Here is a 26,578-nt window from a genome sequence, read left to right as displayed (position 1 = left end):
GTCTTAATTATTGTTTGGCCAAACTCTCATCCTGATGCTCTAGTGAGCCAATATTGTTGCTGTTGTTGACAAGTCAATTTTGTCAGACTCTTCGTGACCCCATTTGGGGTTTTCTTGGTAAAGATACTGTAGTGGTTTGCCATTTCCTTCTCCAGCTCATTTTACAGGTGAGGAAATTGAGGTAAACAGTGTTGGTTAAGTTACACGCCTAGGGTCACACAGCTAGAAAGTGTCCGGGACCAGATTTGAACTCAGGAAGATGAGTCTTCCAGACTCCAGGCTCAGCACTGTGCCAACTAGCTGCCCAAACCTTAAATAGCATATGTAAATATTATTGGTGTTTTATTATTATTATTATTACTATTATTCAAAGTAATTGTACACTTTCTGTAGCAGTGGGGCCTGTGTTATGAAAGTATAGGCCCCAGAGACTGACCTCTGTCCAGGCTTAGTATTGAATACAGAAGAAAACATTCCTGGGAGAGGGTAAGAGGCCCAGGGCATGGCAACTTGTCTTCCTTCCACACCCAAGGGAGCACAGAACCAAAAGCCTTGCATGTGAAAGGAAATAATCCCTGACCCAAGTCCCAAATAATTTGTGAAATGTCATTAATCTGTTGCAACAGGAAAAAAAACCTCACTCCACTGAAGGTGATTAATAAGAGAACATTATGAAGAAGCTATGTAGGTAAAGAACACAGGTACAGAAATAGATGATCTTTCTCATACTTACGTTAGGGCCATACTAAACAAGGACACTGTGTACCGCCCTGCTTGGCTTGAATTCCGGACCATAAATGCTCCTTCTTTTCCCTAAAAAGGAAGGAAAACACTTGAGGATAATAGAGATAAATCTAGGGGAAATTATCTCTTTCGAAAACTACTTTTCAGCTATTGTTCAGAAGATATGAAATGGGATTGACTAAAATGTTCCTGTTTGGCTTCCCTAAAGAGCTACATGTAGAACATTTTGTACAGAAGGCCTTCCAAAGTTCCTGCTGTCCTACATACCTATAGGGTGTGCTCTGGGTTTTCTAGTCCACTCAGCTGTTTTTTTGTGCCTTGCACTTTTTTCATCAGTGTGGGGAAATATGTAGATCTGCAACTCATCTCTTATTTATTGTCTTGCTTGGATCACTGAGAGATAGCAGGTCCCACAATTAGTATGGGTCAGTCAATCAGCTAATGAATTAATCAGTAAGCATTAAATGGGAATATGGGGGAGTTTTGTGCAAGCCGCTGCCAACATGGGAAAGACACCAGATGACCCAGAAAAAGTTTAGAAACTCAGAAATGCATAAGATATATGTATAGTATTGTATAATATCACCATATTGGTTTTTATTTATATTTTAATACCATAAATATACTGCAATTTTTACAAAAAACACCCCATAAAAGAAAAAGAAAAAACTCAGACTTTTTCTCTGATATGAAAGGGAGGACTAAAAAATTTTATGCGGATTTTCCAGTTCACAGGGCTACCCTGACCCTAACCCCCTTGATGTGGAAGGGATAACTGTAATGTTAAATCCAGACAAATCAGAACATACCCAGGATGGGCCAGGCATTATCCTAGGCACTGGGCATATAAAGAAAAAAACAATCCCTGCCCTCAAGAAATCAATTTTCTGTCAATGAATACCAGGTATTTAGCTTTTTTTTTGGTCTGCTAGTTTTGTAAAACCTCCTAAAGGTATAATATGTTTGTCTTATTTCAGTGGAGACCCAAATGAAAGTTGATTGAAGCAACCAACCAAATCCCCCTGTCCCACTTAAAGCAGTTAATGCAATACTCTGGCCCTGCTATCTTTAGCATCAATTGAATCGGTCGATCGAAAGTGTGAACAAGATTGAACAAGATCTATCCATATCCATTACATGGATCAAACAATCAAAGGTTTTGGATTTTTATCAACTCGCATATAGAAAATGTTTGACCAATTTAGAAGTCTTTGAAAACCATTGGATAAAATGGAGAAATGCCACACAGGAACTGTTTTTGGATTGAGATCACTTGGTAGATTCCATATAAAGCACCAAGGCAATTTGGAATCCAAGCATTTGAACATCTGGCAGCTTGGTAGTAGGAATTTTCTATCCAAGCTCCTAAGAAGAATTACTGGTGGGGGGTGGGGGGAGGGATCCTGTGCCTAGCCCCATCCCCAGCCTCAGCCTTGGTGTTGATCTCCTTCTCTCAGCTGTCTTGTCCAGAGGAGGACCTGGTGAGTTTTGAAGAGTTCAGAGAACTTCAAACTCCCCATTAATGTCCTAGCAACATCTATAGAACAACTGATGGAAGTGACCACAGGGGAACTGAGGACATACTGGACACAAGAATGAAAGACATCTCCAGTGCTCTACAAGGAGCCTAGCAGAAAATCTACACTAACAAAAAAAAACTTGCAAGATCTGTGATATTCCCTTTGCCACGTATGCTCTGAGTTTGAACCCATGTTTCACTAGACTCTGTACGTACACAGAATTGGGGGTGGGGAATGTTTTGGACCAACTGTTCATTCTATACCACTTGTCCTTATCTAAAACCTGATTAAATCTGGCTGGCCTAATTGATAGCTATAGGGAAACACACCAGTGGGGGCTTATGACCTGTAGCCTTAGAAAAACAATCTCTAAACCCTCAGAGCTACCCCTAGACTCTGAGGGGACAAGTAGTCATCTAACTCTGAGGATCCATCCTGACAATATGTGTGATGATAGGAGAATGAGCCCCAGAGCCTGTGTAACACAAAGGGCATGACAAGGTAATTTGGGGGAGAAGGGTGATATTAACAGCTAGGAGATCAGGAGAAACCTGAGGTAAATCTGGAGTGGAGCTCTGAAGGAAGCTAGAGATTCTAAGAGATGGAGGGGAGGTGGGAGATGGGGGTGGGGGGAGTAGTATTCCAACTTGTGCCAAGTCATGAGTACTGGAGGTAGGATGTTGTATGAAGGACAGCAATTGGGCTAGTTTGGCCAGACCATAGAATGTATAAAACAGTGTACTATATAATAAGCCTAGGAAAGCATCCTGAAGCCAAATTGTGCAGGGTTTTAAATGCCCAGTAGATGAGTTTGTGTTACATTTTAGAAGCAAAAGAGAGAGCCACTGGGACTTCTTGTGCAGAGGAGTAGCATAGTCAAACCTACCCTTTAGGAATATCACTTCACTTGCTATTTTCCCACAACCCTGTGAAGTAAGTACTTCAGGTTTTTTTGTGCCCCTTTTATAGATGAGAAAATTAAGATTCAAAGGAGTAAAATAATTTTTCCATGGATGCACAGGCTAATAAATGTCAATTATAGGGTTTGAATAATTGATTTCAAGTAATAATTATAGGAAAACAGACTAGTCGGGGCTTATGAGCTATAGCCTTGGAAAAACAATCCCCAAGCCCTCTAGCTACTCCTGGACTCCAACAGGACAAGTAGCCACCTAGTCGGGTTGTCCCGATTCAAAGCCCAGCGCATTATCCGTTACTCCATGGTGCTTCTTTGACCTCAAGGAAAATGAAAAACAGAAAAAACAAAACAAAACCCAACCTACCCAGCTATTTAGGTTTATTTTTGTCTCCTAAAGACGTGATATGTTTATTTTATTTCTAAAAGATTAGTTTGTATAACAGGCATAAAGGGTAGCATGATAAGGTTGACAGACCTGTGTGCTGGTCCTCCTTATGGTCTATGTTAGCTATGTGATCCTACATGGCCCTAACTGGGCTTCAATTCTCCCCAATCACCTCTGACATGTCTCATGACCTACACATTTAATGATTCACACAATCTCTCAAGTCCAGTCTTTCTTTTCCCACTACTGCCACCTTATTTTAGTCAGTCCTCTTATAACTAACTCATTTTCCCAACCTCTAATTTCTCCCTACTCCAATTCATCCTATACATTGCTGGTAAGATAACCATCCTAACATGCAACTCTGATCATGTCATTCCCCAGCTCAGACATCTTTGGTGATTTCCTTTTTTCCATAAGCTAGGATCTAGCCTCTTTTTTCAGAGACTCAAGGCCCTCAGTGATTTACAGCCAGCATTATTCATCATCCACCCTCATAAACCTGATATCTAGTCAAACAAGACTTTATTTGTTCCATGGATGTTCGTTCCTTAATGCTTTATCTCACCACTTCTGTGTCTTGGCTCATTGTGTTACTTCAACCCGAAAAGTGCATTTCTGCAGTCTCCACTTGTTGAAATTAGAGACTAATCCTCTTCAGGGCAGGGATGTCATATTTTTCTTTGTACTCCATTTTCCCTAAGCCCAACACATTGATTTACATATAATAGGTACTCTGAACATGTATATTTAATTGAATTGGCTTCCCTTGACAACCATGAATTGACTACAGTCAATCAATTCCTCAATTATCTTACCAATATAATTAACAAATATTGTGTAGTCCTCAGGAAAAAAAAAAGATCATATGACTACTTGAAAAGAGAGTAAGGCTGTTTCACAGTACCTTTTGTCTCAGTAACTGTTCAGACTGGGCTCTTGAGATATCACCTGCGAACCAGCTGCAGCAGAAAAGATTATGCGTTGATATTACAGATTATTTTATCTTGATGTATATGTTCCTCAGTTTCCTTTTATGTAAAACTTGGTGGGGGGAGATAATTTTCCTAAAGTTCTCCCATCTCTAAAGTTGTATAATTCTGTGATTCTATGATGCTAACGAGGAGGCTATATACATTAAGATGTCCCTGTAACCAGAAAAGTGGGATCCCAAATCACTTTATTCGTGGCTCTAATTTTCCTCAAAAACAAAATCAAACCAAACCTGAGGGAGATACATTTTGCAGTGTATCCATTGAAAATGCTTTTTCCCTCAACAACTGGACACAACTTCTAAAGCAGGTTAGATGTCGGTGGGGTAGGGGTGGATAATATATGAATCTCAGTTTCTTCATTGGTAAAATGAAGGAATCAGATTTGAGGACGCCTGAGGTCTGCCCCCGAGCTAAATCTATGACCCTAAGGTCTTCCTGATAACAAGGCATCAGATAGGAACCTTTCTGAGACAGCATAAAAGGGAAAGCCCTGGTAGACAGGGGTCCTGGTGGGGTGGGAGTGACAGGGAGTTGTATGTGAAAGGACACTTCATAACTTTTTAGAGACCCAACCTTTACCATTTTTGATATCCTTTCAGGAGTCTACTCTCAAAGAAATAAAGACCTTAACTTAGGTTGATGTCCAGGGGAAGCAGGGAAATGGGACAGATCTTTCTTCCTTCCTTCCTTCCTTCCTTCCTTCCTTCCTTCCTTCCTTCCTTCCTTCCTTCCTTCCTTCCTTCCTTCCTTTCCTCCTTCCTTTCTTTCTTTCTTTCTTTCTCTCTTTCTTTCTTTCTTTCTTTCTTTCTTTCTTTCTTTCTTCCTTCCTTCCTTCCTTCCTTCCTTCTTTTCTTTCTTTTTCTTTCTTTCTTTCTTTCTTTCTTTCTTTCTTTCTTTCTTTCTTTCTTTCTTTCTTTCTTTCTTCCTTTCTCTTTGTTTCTTTCCTTCTTCCTTCCTTTCTTTCTTTCTTTCTTTCTTTCTTTCTTTCTTTCTTCCTTCTTCCTTTCTTCCTTCCTTTCTGTCTTTCTTTCTTTCTCTCTTTCATCACATGAGTCTCCATTTGAGTGGGATCAGAGTTCCTAATGGAGCCACACCAGCAAAATGTCAGCTCCAATAAAAATGTCCCTCATATTGTTGGTAAAATCATGTCATGAGGAGCCACAAATGTGAGATCAAATAGCCTCCCACAGCTGTTCTCTGAACATCTCTAATTTTCCACCTGCTGTGGAAATCACATTAAATTCCTATAGAGAATGGGCCTTGCCTCCTCCAGTCCACCTTCCTCTCTTACCCACCAGCTTAATCTGTAAATGACAAGGATGTAATACTGTGGATAAGTGATCAGGCCCAGATTCACTGAGCCATTCCAAGAGCAACAAAAGATGGACTGACCTCTCTTTTTAGAGGCTCTTGGAAAGGTCCCTTGTAAATGAAATTACTTTCTCACTTTGGTGACTGATATCTGAAAAATCTACGAAGAATTATTCCTTTGGTTAAAGTCTTTGCCTTGTTCTTTAATGTAATTTTCCATCTCATACTGAGCCTCTTCAATTATTTATACCTTAGTAAGAAAAACGGATCTTTTCCTCAGAGCAGGGTGATTTTTCTTTGTTTTTCTTTGTTCTATACGGGGCAGATGCTAGACCCAAAGCTGTAGAAAGGGTTCAGAAAGAAGGAATCCATGAAGGAGGTGGTCAGAGGCAAGTGGTCTGTTTTCCAATTTTGCATAGAGCTATCCTTGACAAGAGACTTAAGAGAAAGGCTGGAAACACATGCAAAATTTGTGCAAAAATATACAAAGAAGCCAAGCTGAAAAACATTTTTTCCTTGGGTCAAAAAGCCTTTTTTTAAAAAAATCAGAGTTCTGTTGCTTTGGTGATTCCTGGGGGTGAATAAGTTGTGTCTTTGTGCCTCCATGGATAGATAGAATGTGGCTTCTCTATAACATGTGAAATTAGGCCGACATACTAGATTTTATTAAGTTAATCACAGAAGCTTATTGTACCGTTAAAAAGGACTTAGCTAAGTGTCTTGTTAAAGGTGGTAGACCATTGGACTTAAAGTCGGAAAGCCCTGAATTCACATTCTGTCTCAAGATACTCACTAGCTATGTGACCCTGACTAAACCACAACCTCTCTGAGCTTTCATTTTTCTCAATCATAAAATGGAGATAATTATAGTACCCACCTCAAAAGGTTGTTGTGGGGCTCAAATGAAATGGCATATATGGAAAGTGTTTCACAAGGCCTTAAAAATAATAGGCATAAATGCTAGCTATTGTTTAGGACTAGGCCCTAGTCCTTTTATTTAAAAATCCTTTTATTAAGAGGATTTGTTCTGTGAAGTTTGGATTTAGTCAAAGGGCCGCACTTGAGGACCTAAAGGGCATGTGGCCTCGAGGTTGTAGGTTCCCCACCTCGGGACTAGGAGACAATAGACAGCATTGGAAGGTATTGCAGAGGACATCTAGTCCTAACTTCATAAAGTCATCAATCTAGAACTAGAAGAGACTCTCAAGATCATCTCTTCATAAGATCATAGATTTAGAGCTGAGAGGGACCTTACTTAGCAGCTATCAGGTCCAAAATTCTCATTTTACGAATGAGGAAACTGAGTCCTAGGGAAGTCAAGTGACTTGTTTAAGATCACTTTAGAGGTCTTCAAATCCAACTCTCAACCCAATACAGAAATTACCTTTTATGTAATTGTTTTTCTTTTTTCTGTGGGATTCTATGGTGTCTTCTGTTAAGAGCTATGTAACACCTAGATCAGAGGGACACTATTTACCATGTAATTCTAGGTGCAAAATATCTAGGATATACCTCAGTGTCACCCTGACCAAACTTAGGTTATCTCTTTATTGTATAGACCCTGTATTTGCCACAAGAGGACAGAGAGAGAGACAGAGAGAGAGAGAGAGAGAGAGAGAGAGAGAGAGACAGAGAGACAGAGAGACACAGAGAGAGACAGAGAGACAGAGAGAGACAGAGACAGATAGATAGACAGACAGAGACAGAAAAACAGAGAGATAAAGACAGAGAGAGACAGAGACAGACAGAGACAGAGAGACAGAGACAGAGAGAGAGACAGAGACACAGAGAGAGAAAGAGAGAATGCAAGCCTGTCTGGATAATCATGACTAAGCCTGACTATATATCTTTTAAGAAGACTTTAAGGCATTTCTTCCTTAAAAGACTGTAAGATATATCTCACCAAAGTTCTGTGGTGCTCTGGATGTAGTTAAGCCAGTCAATAAGCATTGATTAAACCCTTAATCTGTGCCAGGCACGGCGCTAAGCACTAGGGATATAAAGAATGGCAAAAATTGGAGGCAGTGCGTCCCTCCACTCAAGGAGTTAATGTTCTAATGGGCTAGACAACATAAATAGCTATGTACATACAAGGTGTGGATATATATAGATTTGGAAGAATATCTTAGAAGTAAGGCACTGAGGGGTGGGGAAAAGAAGAGATTTTCTTTCTGAACTCTTTCTACAGCTGTGGGTCTAGCTATGAGTTTGATCTAAATCTTCAGGACCAGTGAAGCCTCGAGGTAGAGGTGGGAAGAGAAAAGATTCCAGGCATAGAAGACAACCAGCCCAAAAACATCAAGTCTGGAGATAGAACGTCTAAATCAGTAATCCAAATTAGCAGTGACCAGACTTTCTTGATCATGCCCCACAATGGAAAAAAAATTTTGCACACATACACCCAATATGTGTATATACCAAACTAATGATTATATAGGCAAAAATAGAAAGTATAAAAGGATGAGATGAATTTAATGTTAGGAAGGATCAACAGAGAAGCCACTGGAGATTACTGACTAGGGAAGTGAGACCTGCACTTTAGAAAAATCACTTTGGCAATGATGTAAAAGAGGACAAGAGAGAGACCTGAGGCAGGAAGACTATGTTTGGTGAGGGAAAATGAGGAGTCCCTGATAATGCCAAGGTTGAGAACTTGAATAACTGTAAGACTGGTGATATCCTCAAAAGTAACGGTCACATTTGGAAGAGAAGAGACATTGGAGAGAGGTTATAAATTCAGTTTTGGACATGATGATTTTGAGAGGATTACAAGACATTCAAATCAAACTGTCTAATGGGGACAAGAATAAACATCTGGATAACACTGACTATGGGCCAAGCAGTTTTTGTGTGGGACTGGAATTCTAGAAAGAAATTAGAGAAATGAAATTAGGAAGAAAGTGGATACATAGATTGGTGAGCCACGACTCATAAAAAGAAATTAGAAAGAAAATGGATATGTAGATTGGAGTCATGACAGTGATGATAATTAAATTCATTAGGGTTGATGAAGTCACCACCCAGAGAATCTACAGAGTGAAGGCAAAACCCAGGGTTGACCCTTGGGCTATAGCCCACAGTTAGAGAGTGTGAAATAGGATGAGGAGCCAAGAATGTAAACTGAGGAGCTGTGAAACAGATAGGAGGAGAACCAGTTGTTGGACCCTTTCATTTCACTTTATCATTCACACTGCCAGGGTGTAGCACAGTGCTTGGCACATAGTAGATGTTTAATAAATACTAGCTAACTGACTGACTGACTTCCAGAAGTAAGTTCATATAACATCCCTGGCATGTTCCCAGGGCTGGGACCTCATTGGCCACCCGCTTCCCCACCACCATTCTAATTGTATATAAGGAGGAACAAATAAACTCAGGCCCCACTACCAAGAAAATAAAAAGTCCACCCACTTACTCGTAGCTGTTCAGGCTTTCCTCTTCTTCAGATGAACTTGATCCTGGGTCCCCCCTGTGGAAGAGGTGAGATACCATGCAGAAATTTAAAAAAAAAGTCAAAAAGAAGCAATTCAAATGCCCATTAGCTTGATTCCCCACTTTATTCACCCATCCATGAGTCTATTTTCCCTTTTCATCCTGAGGAAGTCATAAACAATGGAAGGAATAAGCTGGGGGTTCTCTCTTTGTGATGAGATCCATTTGAGTGAATGACCAGTGACATAGCTAGGACTTGGCTGCAATCCAGTTTTCTTGGGCTTCCTCCAAAAAGCAAAGGAAGCACATGCAGAGGCACTTGGGAATTTTGAGCAAAACCTCTGGCTATGTGAAGAGCTACTCTTGCAGATCATATTTTAATCAATTTTGGGACATTTTTTCTCATGCTATAGATTATCTGGAAAGAATGTCAATATTTGTCATTAGTACTGGAAGGGCCCTTTTAGGCCACAGACTCCAATCCCTTCATTTCACAGATGAAGAAAGTGGGACCCAGAATGGTTAAGTCACTTGCCCAGGATCACACAGCCATAGAGTAAGTTTATGGGGAAGGATCTGATCTCAGATTTTTCTGACTTCAAGTCTAATATTCTATGTATGCTTATTGTGGTGTTCCTGTGGGTAGGTTCATAGGAATTGTTCATTGTCTTTAATATGAAGAAATTTTCAAATGGAAAGTCTTCACCTTCTAATCACTCAGGTTCTCAATCTCAGAACCATCTCTGACTCCTCATTCTCTCAGCCCTCACCCTATGTCCGATCAGTTGCCAAATCTTATCAGTTCTACCTCCACAGCTTCTCTTAATGGGTCTCCTCTCCACACACAGTCAACACCTTTCACCAAGATTATTGCAATAGTCTCTTTTTTGAGGGGGGAAGGGAAGGCAATTGGGGTTAAGTGACTTGCCCAAGGTCACACAGATAGTAAGTGTCAAGTGTCTGAGGCTGAATTTGAACTCAGGTCCTCCTGACTCCAGGGCCTGTGCTCTATTCACTGCAACACCTAGCTGCCCTTTAATAGTTTCTTAATAGCCTTCCTGTTCTGAGTTTCTCCCTCTCAAATCCATCCTCCAACACAGTGGCCAAAGGGATTCTCTTAAAGTGAAAATATGACCACGTCATTCCCCTGCTTAATAAAAACCAGTGTCTTTTCTGCAGCTAGGTGGTGGAGTGGATAGAGAGCCAAGCCTAGAGTCAGGACGACTCATCTGTGAGTTCAAACGTGGCCTCAGACACTTACTAGCTGCGTGACCCTGGGTAAGTCACTTAACCCTGTTTGCCTCAGTTTCTTCATCTGTAAAATGAGCTGGAGAAGGAAATGGCAAAGCATTCCAATATCTCTCCTAAGAAAACCCTAGAGCCACAAAACATCAAGACATGACTGAAACAACTGAAAACAAAAATTTTATCTTGTGTATTTTTTGTTATTTATGTGTACATGTTTTCCCCCCATAGACTATATGTTCTTTGAAGGCAGAGACTGTTACAATTTTGTCTTTGTATCCCCAGGGCATGGCATGTATTAATAAACTTAATAACTTAATAAACTTAATAAACACTTAATAAACTTAATAAACACTTGGTGACTAATTGATAAGTCTTCTGACCTTTAAGACGAATCAAATTTATATAACACTTTAAGGTTTGCAGAGGATTTTACAAATATAATCTATTTGGTCCTCACTACAACTGTCAGATAAGAGCTAGTATTTTCCCCATTCCTTACAGGTGAGGAAACTAAGGCAGACATAAGTTAAGTGACTGACCCAGGGGCATACAGCTACTAAATGTCTAAGACTGGATTTGAACTCAGGTTTTCATGACTCCAAGTCCAGCTCTCTATCTGGTACTTCTGTTGGGATAGGCTTTATTATTTGCTGCAGGTGCCTCTCAAGTCTGCTTAAGATTCTATCAGTTTCTCGTGAAAAATGGAAGTAAATGCCATATCTGACTTACCAAGAAATCATTGGAGTACCCTGAGTTTTTACATGCCTTTTCAGTTGGATCCCAGAGACAGCATTGTCACCTCTGCAAATGAAATTGACATGTTCTAGAAATATATTTTCTATGTAATTCTCACTTGCCTTGTGAGAAGATTAAAAAATCTGAATTTTCTCCTATCTTTAATATTACATAATACTTTGACCCATGTATTTCACTCCGTTTGGACAATGAATCTAATGAGTCATTCTTACTTCTCAATTTTTTTTACAGATTCTGACAAATAGCAATTGTGTTCTACCAGAACATTTTCTAAACAAAATTAAACCTTCATTATATTGAACGAGTGACTCATTTCCTGTTAAATTTTCAAAATCCAATTCCCCAGATTCCATCTCAGCACCTGTTTCTGTTTGTGTTTTTATTTCTGTTTCATCTGCTCTTTTTTAATGTGAGACCTGGATTAATATAACATCTTAACTGCCAACCCACTATCCCCTAATTTCCCTATGGATATTTAGATATTCTTTTCCATCATTTTAATGCTTTCAAGTAGATTTTTAATATTCTCCTGCTGTTCAAATGGTGCATTAGAAATTTTATTGTGACATACATTCTTGCAATTACAGACCATGCTTTTAAAATACTCATTTTAAGTTTGCATGGCTATGTGACCAACAGGATTTTCTGTATTTCCCTATAATCAGATCTGCTTCTCTAATTTTCTCTGTTAAGCAAATCATTCAGGAGCAGCTTAACACAAAGGCAATTTTACCTGGCACATGGGGCCAAATTCCCTTTGCCCTTCAGAACAAGCACCCTTTTTCCATTTTTTTGATGCAGTATTCTTTGAAATGAAAAATAAAGTTTACCTAACTTCTTTTCAAAGATTGCATCAAGAAGGCCCAGGGCTTTGGCCTCCTTTCCCCTCAGTACCTGTGCCAATTTGGTTAGATACATTACCATATTAACCAACTTTTCTGAAAGGTCTGTTTTTACAGAGTGGGTGTTGTACCCCTCCCTGTTCTCTAAGAACGCCTAAGGATAAAGAATGTCCTTAGAGTCAGGAGTCTGGAACAGTTATGCCTCTGGGGCCTGTCAGAGGCAAGATTACTTTCCAACCTGAAAGTAAGCCGAAAAATCATGGCTTTCATTCTAAAACTTCTAGAAGGCACCAGACTTTTCCACACCATAATCCACTAACAAATTCACTGCTACCCACCTCAATAAGTGGGGCAGCAGGTGGAACAGGGGATAAAGTGATGGACAGAGTTGGGACGGACCTGAGTATCCTGCCATAGACATTTAGTAGCTGTGTGACTCTGAGTAACCTCTCTCAGCCTGTTGTCCTCATCTGTAAAATGGAGATAGTTATAACACCTACCTCACACGGTTGTTGTGAGGATTGATTGAGATAACATATATAAAATTCTTTGCAAACCTTAAAACTCTATTTAATTGCTTTTATTATTATTAACATAAATATTGAAATGAAGGACTGATTTACTAAGACTTCAAAAGGGGCAGGTCAAAGGCAATAGAATACGGTGGCCATAAAAACTGGACCTGGAGCCAGGATGGCATGCGTTGAAGTTCTGTCTATAACACTCCTTAGCTTTGTGACCATGGGCAAGTCACTAAACCACTCCGGGCCTCAATTGCTGCATCTCTATATTACCTATGTCAAGGGGTTATTTTGAGGATCCAATGAAACATAAATGTAAATCATTTTGCAAATCTTTAAGTGGTATGTCAGTGTTAGTTATTGGTATTTCTATTATTATTAAAAGCAGGGGGTTGTCAAGCAGTTCAGATCAAAACCTCCTCATTAGTTGATTCTGACTGAAAGATCCACAGCGAGGAGTGGCCTAAATGGTTTGGCCATTAGGCCAAACTCCTCTTTTTACAGAGATCTCTGATTTATAAAGCTCAACAAAGAGGCAAAGGGAGGAGCTTTTCTTCTTAGACCTTTATTTAACCTACTGTGTGATCGATCTTCTTGGGTCAGTGGCTAATCATCTCCCCCACTCTGGACCCCAATCACAAGGATCTAGGGACCAACTGGGGGCCTCTGGTCATACGAGTGCTTAAGCAATGAGCCAAATGAGGCAAAGCATGAGTCTCCCTAAAAGGGTCCCAACTCCATGGGAAATGCCTCAAAGTAACCCTCTGTGACATCTATAAAATTGAGATAGTAATAGTACTTATCTCACAGGGTTGTCGTGAAGATTTAAAGAAATGCTGTACATAAATAACTATATAAACACGATTATTATTACTTCTATTGGTCTATCACACCCTTTTGAGCATGGTGAACATAGTTACCTGTTATTGCAGGAAGTACAGAGTTGGCTTTTTTATTTTTTTATTCTAATGCCTTATTTGCCACCAATCAAGACACTTCATTCGAAACTTACCGTGTACATGCGTTCGTCTCAGAAATGTTATTCCTCCTGAGCTCGGAATCTAACTCTGCTTCCGTGGACTTTGGGGATGACTCATGAAGTGGAAGGACAGCAACGGCCCGTGGGATCCTCACCTTTGGTGTACAGAAGACATGAACTTATTACGGCAAATATTTGAGCCATATGCTTACAAGTCACTGACAAAAGCAGATCAATCCTGGACTTGTTTATTCCCTTTCTTTCCCTTCTCTCCCCTCAATCCTCTCAATTTTATATCATTTTGATCCTTTGGGGATCTGCTGAATTTAGAATTTGGGCATCTTGATTTACGCTATGCAAAATTTATATTATGCAAATGTTATGTCATGAAAAATTTAGCTAGGAATAAGGTTACTCTCCACATACAAAGGAAACAAACACTCTCCAAAGCAGGGGGTCTTAACCTGGTGGGGGAGGGATGTCTTTGAACTTATTTAAATATGTATTTATTTATTCATTCATTTATTTATTTAGAGAATTGTAGTTGTTGTTCGGTAGTGTCTGACTGTGACCCCATTCGGGGTTTTCTTGGCAAAGACACTGGAGTGGTTTGCTGTTTCCTTCTCCAGCTCATTTTGCAGATGAGGAAACTGAGGCAAATAGGGTTAAGTGACTTGCCCAGGGTCACACAGCTAGTAAGTATCTGATACTAGACTTAAACTCAAACAAAGATCTTCCTGACTCCAAGCCTGGAGCTCTATCTACTGCTCCACCTAGCAGCCCAAATGTTAGAGCTCTCCAGGATATGAATCAACAACTGTATTTCAATATAGTTGATTGCTTTTGTAATCCTATGTATTTCTTTTATGCATATAAAACCTTTTGGAGGGCCTTTCTTTGTATTCCCAGAGGCTTGCCCAGTCCATGGCATATTGTTGTTGGTGCTGTTCAAGTTGTTTCAGTCATGTCTAATTCTTGTGACCCCATTTGGGGTTTTCTTGGCAAAGATACTGGAATGGTTTGCCATTTCCTTCTCTAGATCATTTTTACAGATGAGGAAACCGAGGCAAACAGGGATAAGTAACTCATCTAGGGTCACCCAGCCAGTAAGAGTCTGAGGTTAGATTTGAGCTCAGGGCGATAAGTCTTCCTGAGTCCAGGCCTGGCACACTATCCACTGCTCCACCTCTATGCATGGCACATAATAGATACTTAATAAATGCTTGCTGACTTGACTTCTTCTGGGAAGGAGTTCATAGGCTTCACCAGGGTCCATGACAGACACACAAAATTAAAAGCCCCTTTCTCTGAAGAAACAGGGTAGTAAAGACTTCACTGAAGAGAAGAGAAATCTAAATGAAAAGGTCAGAGATCTGATTTTTATTTCCTGGCTCTAATAAAATGCCTTTCTACTCAGAATGTACTCTGGGAGAAAATGTTTTCCAAAATTTCCTTTCTAAACAACTCCCAGGCGCATTCACATAGTAAATATCTAAAATGGGCCCATACAGCATTCAAATTGCCTGGCTGCTGATTTGCATGACTGAAAAATTTCAATACAAGCCCCAAATAATCCCTTGGAGGGAACTGGAGACAAAGAATTCTGCACTGTGAAATATTCTTTGTTTTTGCATTTTGAAAAGAGCAGGCTTTTCAAGCTTTATTATCAGAGCATGCACAAAAAGGGCAAGCTTCTTAATAAATGGCATCCCCCCCCATCTCATTTGACTTAGCTAAAAAAAAAATTTCCCCCCAATTTGAATTTTGTGGAGTGTTATGAGTAGGTGTCAAGACAAAGTTCATGATAGGAAGATGAGAGCGCCTGGGCCTTGCTCCCTTGGCCGATATCCCATCTCCCTCCCAGCACTGTTCACAGAGTAGTTTTTATAGAGGTCATAGGCAAGTGACCACCATAAATGTGGTTAGGGGTAGGAAGGTGAGAAACATGAAAAGGACTATAGGAATTCTTTTTACTATTTCCATTGACCTAAGGTATATCAAGATACTACGACACCATATATCTTAATCCCCATTTGCCAACACCAGAAGGCTTCCTCAGTTCTGTTCTCTACTGTTTCAGGGTAACTTTAGTAACATTCAGTTTCTAGTGGATCCTACTCTGCCAGTGAACTTGTCAGACTTCCATGTCGCTACAGCAGGAGCTGAGATTCCTTGACATGCTTCTCACTTTCCCATCCTGAGGCAGTGGAGTGCAATGGAGTGCACAGAAGGCTGGACTTGGAGTTAGGAAGACCTGAGTTCCAATCCCACACATTAGCACATATTAGCCCGATAAACCTGGGAAGGCACAGTCAACCTTTGCAAGTCACATTTTCCTCACCTGTAGCATTTACCTTAAAGGACTGTTGTGAGTATCAAATGAGAAAGTGAAAGTAAATTGCTTTGTAAATAAATCTTAAAGCATTATTAGTAAATCACTCTTCAAACAAATCTTAAAGCATTATTAGGACAACTAGGTACAGTGGATACAGTGCTGGGTCTGGAATCAGGATGACTCATCCACTTAAGTTAAAATCTGGCCTCAGATACTTACTAGCTGTGTGACCCTGGGCAAGTCACTTAAGCCTGTTTACCTCAATTTCCCCATCTATAAAATGAGCTGGTGAAGGAAATATCTAGTATCTGGGCCAAGTAAACCCCAAATGGGGTCATAGAGAATTGGACAAGACTAAACAACAAAAAAAGCCTTATGTAAATAATAGCCATCATTCTTATACATATTATCTACTACTATGAATTTTCAGTCTTTCTGTCTTTACTGACTCCTTCCCCTCTGCCTAATAAATGTTCTGAGGCCTCCCCCATCCTAAAAAAATTAAACAAAATACTCAACTATGGATCCTACCACCCCCAGCTATTCCATCCTACAGCTCTTCTCTCTTTTTTACTGACAATTTATTGAAAGAATATTTTACTCTCACTGCTTCTCCTTCCTCACCAACCACTCATCATTACTCAATGCCTTGCAATCTGCTCTCTGTCCTCATCACTCTCCACGGTCACTGTGATCTCCTAATTACCAAATCCACAGGTTCATCTCAGTCCTCACCCTCTCAGACCTCTCTGAAGCATTTGACATTTCTGACCACTTCCTTCTGCTTGTCTGGTTTTTAGGTCATTGCACTCTCCCAGATCTCCTCCTATCTCTGGGTCTTGTTCTCTCCCTCAGGTCTCCCACTCCCTGATTAAATTTTTAAAAAGCTTTATGTACTTCCAAACTCAGGGATGCTATGGCTCTTCCTAATAAACTTGAACTTGAGGGCAGGGACCATGTCATGATAATATTAGGAATTCCCTCAGTGTCTAGTAGTTATCAATAAACACCTGTTAATGTAATAGAATTGATGTAGAGGTGATCTTTTGATTTTCCATGGAACCCCAGAGTATAGATATAAGGGCCGTTGTTGTTTTTCAGGTGTTTCAGTCCTGTCTGACTCTTCATTACCCCATTTGAGGTTTTCTTGGCAAAGATACTGGAGCGGTTTGCCATTTCCTTCTCTAGCTCATTTTGCAAATGAGGAAAGTGAGACAAACAAGAATTAAGTGCCTCGGCCAAGGTCACACAGCTATTAAGTGTCTGAGGTTAGATTTGAACTCAGAAAGATGAGTCCCCCTAACTCCAGGCCTGGCACTCTATCACTTGTGCAATCTAGCTGCCAATATAAGGACTGAGACTCCTCCAAAAGATCTTTCCTTCCAGGGATCCACGCATGCTCCATGGTCATACAGGTGCAATAGCCTGTGCAAGAATGTGGGCCTCCCTGAACTCAGTAAGGCCTGAAAGCATTCAGTGAATAACTCTTGGCAAGTCATTAAACATCTAAAGTCTGAGACTTCTACAGGATCAAAAATCTCAAGCAGGAAGGGAATTTAGAGCTCAGGCCATCTGGTCCACCCCCTCATTTTATAGATAAAGAAAGTGAAGAAAGAATAGTTTACCTATCAGAACTATGGGGAAGGGAAGAATTCATAACCAAACAAGAGAGAGCATTATGAAATATAAAGTAGACAATTTTGATTATATTAAAATAAAAAGCTTTTGTACAAACAAAAACAATGCAACAAGATTAGAAGGAAAGCTGAAAGCTGGGAAACAATCCTTACAGCAAGGGTCTCTGATAAAGGGCTCATTTCTCAAATACATAGAGAATGAAGTCAAATTTATAAGAATACAAGCCATTCCCCAATTGATAAATGGTCAAAAGAGATGAACAGGCAATTTTCAGATGAAGAAATCAAAGCTATCTATAGGCATATGAAGAAGTGCTCTAAATCACTTTTGATTAGAGAAATACAAATTAAAACAATTTTGAGGTACCACCTTACACCTATCAGATTGGCTACCATGACAAAAAAAGGAAAATGATAAATGCTGGAGAGGATGTGGGAAAATTGGGACACTGATACACTGTTGGTGGAGTTGTGAACTGATCCAACCAGTCTAGAGAATAATTTGGAATGATGCCCAAAGGGCTATAAAACTGTGCATACCCTTTGATCCAGCAATGCCACCAATAGGTCTATACCCCAAAGACATCAAAAAAGTGAAAAAATCTATTTATACAAAAAAAATATTTATAGCAGCTCTTTCTTGTGATAGCTAAAAATCGAACATTGAAGGGATACTCATCAATTGGGGAATGGCTAAACAAGCTGTGGTACATGATTGTGATCAAATATTATTGTGCTATAAGAAATAACCAGCAGGATAACTTCAGAAGAACCTGGAAAGATTTGTACAAACTGATGCAAAGTGAAGTGAGCAGAACCAGAAGAATGTTGTGCACAGTAACAGCAATATTGTACAATGAAGAATTGTGAATAACTTAGCTATTCTCAGCAATACAATGATTCAAGAAAATCCCAAAAGACTAATGATGAAGCACACTATCCACCTCCAGAGATGAACTGATATTGTTTGCATACAGACTGAAGCATGCTATTTTTCTTTCTTTCTGTCCTTCCTTCCTTCCTTTCGTTCTTTCTTTCTTTCTTTTTCTTTCTTTCCTTCTTCCTTTCTTTCTCTCTTCCTTCCTTCCTTTCTTTCTTTCTTTCTTCAAGTCTTTTTATACAAAATGACTAACATGGAAATGTTTTACATGATTGTACATATATAACCAGTATCAGATTGCTTACTGTGTCTCAGGGAGGGAGAAGAGGAAAAAGGGAGGGATAGAATTTGGAACTCAAAAATTAAAAAAAAACAAATGTCAAAAAATTGTTTTAACATGTAATTGGGGAAAAATAAAATACTATATTTTTTAAAAAATTTTAGAAAGTGACCATGACTTACCAGTCTATTGGAGGTGATGGGGAATATTGGTTTCACAGGGATACTTGCCACCTGCAGATTTGGATCTAAAAGGTGAAATGACAAAGAGCTCTAAGATCAATAGACATCATGAAGCAAAAGAATGAACTTGTCAGATAATTCTCTTTAAACCTGGGGACATTAGACCCAATATTGAAAGAATCCCCACAGCTATATACTAGAATGCCTGAAAAGGGTAGGGGCCCTGACATTGAGCAACTGTATCTATTTATCTATTGTTACATCAATTCAGGCAATGATAGAAATTTTGCACACTCAAGAAAACCTTTTTCTAAGGAAAAAAAAAACTTTTCTATCCTTGTTTATATCCAGCTTCTGTGACATTCACAGAACTCAGAACACTGCCTAGTGGGACTAACCTAGGCCCACTGTACTTTTGACCCATCACTTCCAGTAACAGATAAATTTTACTCCAAAGATGTACAGCCTGCTTTGAGAATGAGGAAAGGTTACATGGATTACCGGGCACAATTTGCATCTCTCACACTTATTTGTGACTTATTCAAATTGCCACCACAATAGAAGAGGCTTTGTGAGATATCAATACACTATTTTTGCATTACACATTGCTGTTGCTTATTATCAAGCCTGCTTTCTATCGCCCACTCCCCAATTTAGAAGCAGCTTTGTGTCTCATGGATAGAACACTGGGTATGGAGTCAGGGAGATCTGAGTTCAAATCCAGCCTCAGACACTTATTAGCTGTGTGACCTAGGCAAGTCACTTACAGTGACTTTTATGGTGACATCTACTTCAGCTTCTTAAACTATAAAATGGGAGTCATGATAACATCTACCTCTCTGGGCTGGTTTGAAGATCAAATGAGATAATATCTGTGAAGTACTTAATATGTAGTGTCTGGCACACCACCGGTGCTTAATAAATGCTTGTCTTCTTCTTCCCTTCCCCTGTGCACATCTTTGATGACATCTTTGCCTCCTGAGCCATGCCTCTTGGACGGGGGTATGGACAAGGGTGTCTCAAAATCAGGAAGGTCAATGTGTTATTATGATTTTCCCTTTCTGGAAAGCACATTCAAAGGCAGCCCTGCCTAGGGTGCCATCAAGGCTGGAATCACATAAAATCAAATGAAGTTCTCTCAGTTCATAAGATCACAAGACCTGGGACAGCTAGGTGGTGCAGGGGATGGAGTGCACGGCCCGGGACCAGGAGGACCTGAGTTCAAATACGGCCTTGGATACTTACTGGATGTATGACCCTGGGCAAGCCACTTAACCCCGATGGCCTCCAAAATAAAGTAATAATAAGATCCTAAGATCCTACATTCAACCAGTTACCAAACCACGTTGTTTCTTTCTCCACAACATCTCTTGCATACATCACATTTTCTACACTCATAAACCACCTCCTAGTTCGGAACTTCATTATTTTTCACCTGGGCTATTGGAAGACTCTTCGTCTCCGTGCCCCAAATCTCTCCCCACTCTACTCCCCTGCCAAAGGAATTCTCCTAAAGGATAGGTAAGAACATGTGGCCTCCCCTTCCAGACTTCAACAAACTACGGTACCTCTCTATTACCTTTAGGATCAGAAATAAACTCCTTTGGCCTTTAGATTTGTCCATAAAGAGGTCCCTTCCACCTTTCTAGTCTTTTTACTATTGTCTCTTTCCAACGAGGGGCGGCTAGATGGTGCAGGGGATAGAGTGCTGGCTCTGGAGGCAGGAAGACTTGAGTTCAAATCTGACCTGAGATACTTACTAGCTGTGTGACCCTGGGCAAGTCACTTAACCCTGTTTGCCTCAGTTTCCTCATCTGTAAAATGAGCCGGAGAAGGAAATAGCAAACCACTCCAATGTCTTTGCCAAGAAAACCCCAAATGGGGTCATGCACAACTGAAACAACTCAAAGACAACAACGCTTCTATGAACGCTATGAGTAAGTAAAACCAACCTATTTATAGTTCTTCTGACATGCCCCTCCATTTCCTGTCTCCTTGTCTTTGCCCCTGGCAGAGCCCAGGCCTGGAATTTTGAAGACACCTCCACTTTTTAGAATCCTAGGCTTCCTTTAAGACTAAGTTCAAATGCTGTATTCTGCAGGAGACCTGTCCCAGTCTCCACAGATACTTCTGCCTTTCCCTGCAAGGCAGGCCTGCACAACACAAGGCCTGTGGGCCACTTGCAGCCCGCCAATGAATTTCAGGTGGCCTGCAACAAACGTAGAGGATGTAAAAGAAAGTAAAGATGCAGTGAGTGGTTTGTCCATAACCCGCTTAACCCACCTTCCACTCGTTACTACTGTGCCCATCGTGTAACTTGGCAGGTGGCTACCACTGGGCACTCTCTCCTATTTGCCACATGACTCACGGCAACCAACTATTGTCAGTCTGTCTCTAGTCTGAGAGGAGTGACTTCATGATAAATAAAAATCTCAAGTAATAAGAGTAATTAGTTGAAATTTCCTTTTTAAATATGGTTTATTTACAAAATAGTTTAATCATTTATTGTGCCTTTACTTGGAAAGGAAGCCGTTAAAAACCTATCTGTGGCCCGAAGAAGTTTAGCCTATTTCAATTTTGGCCCCTACCTACTGCCAAGTTGTGCAGGTCCGGTCTAAGGTCATCTTCCATCTACTCTGTATTTATGTAAAAACCTTTTAATTTATTCATGTAATTATTAATATCTATGAATATTGATAAACATAAATCTAAGTCTTTGTCATATTTATGCTAACAGACCTATTTATGTAAATGGTGTCTTCTCCATCAGAACGTCATCTCTCCTTTTTTTGTATCTCCTATGTTTAGCACAATGACTGATACACAATAAATGCTTAATAAATGCTCATTAACCGTTTGATTGAGCATACCTATAGAACCAAAAGGAATGCTAGAAATTACCTAGTCTAAACTCTTCGTTTTACAATTGGAGACACTGACCCAAAGAGGACACTGACTCACCCCAAGGTGACTCTTGTGATAAGGGGCAAAACCAGTATTTGAGCTAAACTGACCATAAATTCATCGCCCTTGTCATTATGCACAGGTGCCTCCACCATTCCACAAATCTCCATTACCGATAATAGCTAACGTTTCTTTAATGCCTACTGTGTGCCAGGCACTTTGCTAAGCACTTTACCATTATTACACCACTTGATCCTCACAACAACCCTGGGGAGGTAGCTGCTGTTAGTTTTCCCCATTTTACAGTTCAGTAAACTGAGGCAACTAAAGAGTGAGTGACTTGCCTAGGGTCATATGGTTAGTTAGTGCCTAAGGGCCAGATTTGAATTCATGTCTCCCTGTCTCCAGGCTCAGTGCTCTATCCACTTCGCCATGTAGCATGAAATATTTACAGATTCAAGCACCTTCCTAGGTGCTTTAGGTACGTAAGGGTTCTTGGACACATATACGGACAGTTCAAGTTCAAATGTGACAACTGCCATAATAGAAAGACTGGCAGAACCCAGCAGACGCTGGATGAAGTAGAAAGCACAATTAATTGGAGGAAACAGGAAATTATGGGGAAAGCATTTTTTCCCCTCTGGCTTAGCTCACAAAATTTGTCCAGACGTCCCCATCTCATATGGCTAAAGAAGACCTCAAAGAATGGGTTAAGATTTTAACAGGTAAAATTCTAGGTCTATGTTCCAAAGATACCATAAAAGTGGGAAAAGGAACCACATGTACAAATATATTTATAGCAGCTCTTTTTGTGGTGGCCTAGAACTGGAAATTGGGGGGATGCCCATCAACTGGGGAATGGTTGAACAACCTGTGGTATATGAATGTAATGGAATAGTATTGTGCCATAAGAAATGATAAACAGGCAGACTTCAGGAAAACCTTGAAAGACTTATATGAACTGATGCTGAATGAGGGCAGCAGAACCTGGAGGACATTGTACACAGTTATAGCCACAGTATGAAATGACTGACTTTGGCAGACTTAGCTCTTCTCAGCAATGCAGGGGCCTGAAACAATTCCAAAAGACTTCATAATGGAAAATGCCATCCACATTCAGAAAAAGAAATATGGAATCTGAATGCAGAGTGAAAGACTATTTTCTTTTTTATGTTTTGTTTTGTTTTACATTTTTCTCTCTCATGGTTATTCCCATTAGTTCTAATTCTTCTATACAACATGACTAATATGAAAATATGTTTAGCAGGAATGGATATGTAGAGCCTATATTGGATTGCATGCTGTCTTGGGGAGGGGGAGAGAAGGGAGGGGAAGAAAATTTAAAACTTACAGAAATGAATGTCGAAAATTTAAAATAAATAAATTAACTTATTAAAAAATATTTTAACAGGTAAGTTGGATAGGGGGACATTCTAAGTAGAGGGACCAGCACAAACAAATGTGCAGAAGTGGACAAACATAGGCCATGTTCTGAGTAAGTAAGTGAATAAGTCAATTCCTATGGTACAGGCTTTGCACAAGGTGGTTCAGTAGTGCAGCTGCCAGATGGTAGGATCTCTGTGGTCACACTAAGGCTCTCTCAAGGCACAAATGGCAAAATGACCCTGGGCCTTCATTGCCTACAAGCATATACCCAGATACTCAGCCAATACCCCATGAAGAGGTATGAGGAGGGCAGAGATGCCCCGCAAAGAGCCCTTTCTCCAGTCAAAGCCCAGTGCAGGGCTGTTAGCCAGAGTTCTGCAACTCTGGCTTCCTCTGCAATTTATAATCTCAGAGAATTGCCAGGAGTCTCAGCTTCTCTGTGGAAAAGCCAGGATCATGGCAGAGATACAATCTTCAATGAAAAGGAAAAATGCTTTAGCCGAGACTTGGTACTCAACACAATAATTGCTTTTTAATTGGAAGAATTTTGGTGCCAAATTCTTTAAAACAATTAGTGGTAAGTTTGAGTAAAGAAGTGATTGACTATTATTTAATATGAGCTGCTAGAACTATGCTAAGATAAAATTTTAACCTTTTTATTTATCAGAAACTGAAAATTCAAAGATTGGGGGAAGGTGATATTATTATGTAACCTTCTAAAATATCGATATCTCTCATTTTCACTGATAAGCTCTACTCAGATATTTATTTCACTTTTATATTCCTGGCTCTTAGCACAGTGCTTGGCACATAGTAGGTGCTTAATAAATATTTGTTGAATGACTTGAAATCGATTCTTAACTTTATTGACACCCAAGCACAACCACAGGAAAATAATATATACATATACACACACATACAGATATATACATATACACATATATCCACATATGTATATGTGTGCATGTATGTATATGGATGGCATATATAATGTGTGTGGTATGTACATGTGTGTGTGTATGGCAACTAAGTAGTACAGTGAATAGAGTACCAGGCTTGGAATCAAATCTAGCCTCAGGCACTTACTAGCTGTGTGACCCTGGGCAAGTCACTTAACCCTGTTTGCCTCAGTTTCCTCTTCTGTAAAATGAGCTGGAGAAGGAAATGGCAAACCACTCCAGTATCTTTGCCAAGAAAATCCCAAAAGGGGTCACAAAGAGTCAGATGTAACTGAAAATGACTAAAACGACATATATGTATATATATGCATGTATATATGAGATAATAGACAATATGTGTAAAGAGTTTTACAAACCTTAAACTGCTATGCGAGTAGTAGCTATTTATACATAGATACATAAAATATATATGTTTATGTAAACTTTATATGTTTATATAACACACAAACACGTATAAACATATATGTGCATATACACATGTTCATAGCAGTTTAAGGTTTGTACAGCTCTTTACACATGTTATCTCATTGATCATCAGGACAACCCAATGAGATAGGTGTTACTGTTATCCTGATTTTATAGATAAGTAAACTGAGGGTGAAAGAGGTCAAGTGACTTACTCAGTGTCACACAGCTCATGAGGTATCTCAGGCAGGATTTGAACTCATGTCTTCCTAACTCTAAGTCCAGCACTTTATCCACTCTACCACCTAGCCTCCTCTCTCTCTCCTGTCTCTTTCTCCTCTTTTCTCCTACCCTTCTTTGTCTCTGTTTCTGTCCCTCTCTCCCTCTCAGTCTACACATATAAATATCATGATTAGACATTTTAGTTCATATTTATGCTTGAAGCTGAGTTGCAAATTTATGTTTTAAAAATGAAAATCTCATAATTCATAATTTATATTTATATAATTCATTAAATTGAGTTCTATTTTAAGTATTATAAAAAAGGATATTTGACTTGAAGAATATAGAGACCTCTTTATCTACAGGAGCCACACCTGTGGGAAACCTAGCTGTTGGGGCAGGCAATGTGGGTCCTAGCCAAGAAGCTACAATGTCCCTAGAGACAAACACCCCTCATGAAAGGCAAAGTACAAAACAGGAGGAAGTAAGCCCTCCTCAGGGCTGATCTTACAAAGCCAAACCCACTTAGTGGCCATAAAGGTCTTGCTACCACAGCAAAGAGGATGTTGTCCTCTTCATTAGAATGTAACCTCCATGGATCTCTCTTACACCCACACCCACCAAATGTAATATTGTTTTGAAAAAAGATCACAACCCAGTTAGCTGGACTTATATGTCACTTAACCAGAAAGTCTCCACTTATATAGCACTTACATAGTCAGCACTGTGAGCTTTTGCAAAGTGCTTTATGTATATGTCATTCCACTGGATCTGAGAACAACCCTGGGAGGTAGATGCTATTATCATCTCCCTGAGGCTGAGAAAGATTAAATGATCTGCCCACGGTCATTTCTAGTATGTGTCGGACACAGAACTTCGGGCTTTTTGACTCCAAACTTTATACTTCTTCACTATACGATGGCCAGACAGAACAAATCCAAACCATCTGGACAATGTCGTATTTGTTTTTCTCTCTCTCACTATTTTGGCGTCTGATTGGCATTGTCTACGGATGGCATTTCTTTCGAACCAAATTGAAGGAAAGGGTCTCTCTTACATTCCTCCCATAGGGTGCATCCGGGAGCCGCCTTACAGCTCTGCTGGCAGCAAAGGAACTTGCCATCTGTGAAGAAGCCGCTGTGGTACTTAATGAGCAGGTGAGGGTTTCCCTTTATCTCTGGAGGGCAGACAGGAAAATCAGACTTAAGATAAGCTCAGCTGGGAAGGAGGAACATACCCAACATGTGTTATTATTACAGATCAGTGACGATTGGACCCCACTTTGATAATATCATGCGGCCTCAGCAGATGTATGTTGCGAACCTAAGTTATATCCTTATACCCGTATATAATGCTACATAGCTATACTCTAATAATAATAACATTAATATTCATCTAGTGCTTACTGGGTGCTAGGAAGCATGCTAAGTGCATTACAAATATTATCTGGTTTGATTCTCATGACAACCCTGCCAGCTAGGTACTACTATTAATCCCCATTTTACAGATGGGGAAACTGAGGAAAACAGAGGCTAAGTGACCTGCCCAGGGTCATAGGGTTAATATATATCAGGGGCAGGACTGAACCTTGGTTTTTCTAACTCTGAAGACAATTCTCTAGGTATTACCCAGACAGGCCTCTCAGCTTTTCTTGGTGCTTTTCACAAATGTACCTGTTTTAAATATCTGAAAATCAGCTCCCTGTGGCACCTATGTGCTTATTTATTTTGTGATTT

The 26,578-nt window shown here is 39.9% G+C and overlaps 1 protein-coding gene across 1 annotated transcript in view; it reads right to left on the bottom strand.

The window, feature by feature from the left end:
- The window catches only part of BMX (BMX non-receptor tyrosine kinase), a 62,234-nt gene that overhangs the window by 21,811 nt on the left and 13,845 nt on the right, over nucleotides 1–26,578 (bottom strand). The window contains exons 4-10 of the mRNA XM_036745560.1: nucleotides 25,900–26,019; nucleotides 18,967–19,031; nucleotides 13,686–13,807; nucleotides 11,284–11,355; nucleotides 9,290–9,343; nucleotides 4,476–4,530; nucleotides 734–813 (exon numbers count right to left, since the gene is read on the bottom strand). Of these exons, the coding sequence (XP_036601455.1) occupies nucleotides 734–813; nucleotides 4,476–4,530; nucleotides 9,290–9,343; nucleotides 11,284–11,355; nucleotides 13,686–13,807; nucleotides 18,967–19,031; nucleotides 25,900–26,019 (568 nt within the window). The remainder of the gene's footprint in view (nucleotides 1–733; nucleotides 814–4,475; nucleotides 4,531–9,289; nucleotides 9,344–11,283; nucleotides 11,356–13,685; nucleotides 13,808–18,966; nucleotides 19,032–25,899; nucleotides 26,020–26,578) is intronic.

The sequence above is a fragment of the Trichosurus vulpecula genome, chromosome 2, assembly GCF_011100635.1.
Source record: "Trichosurus vulpecula isolate mTriVul1 chromosome 2, mTriVul1.pri, whole genome shotgun sequence".
NCBI lineage: Eukaryota > Metazoa > Chordata > Mammalia > Diprotodontia > Phalangeridae > Trichosurus > Trichosurus vulpecula.
The sequence above is the reverse complement of the archived record's forward strand: the minus strand, read 5'-3'. Positions and strand labels throughout refer to the sequence as shown.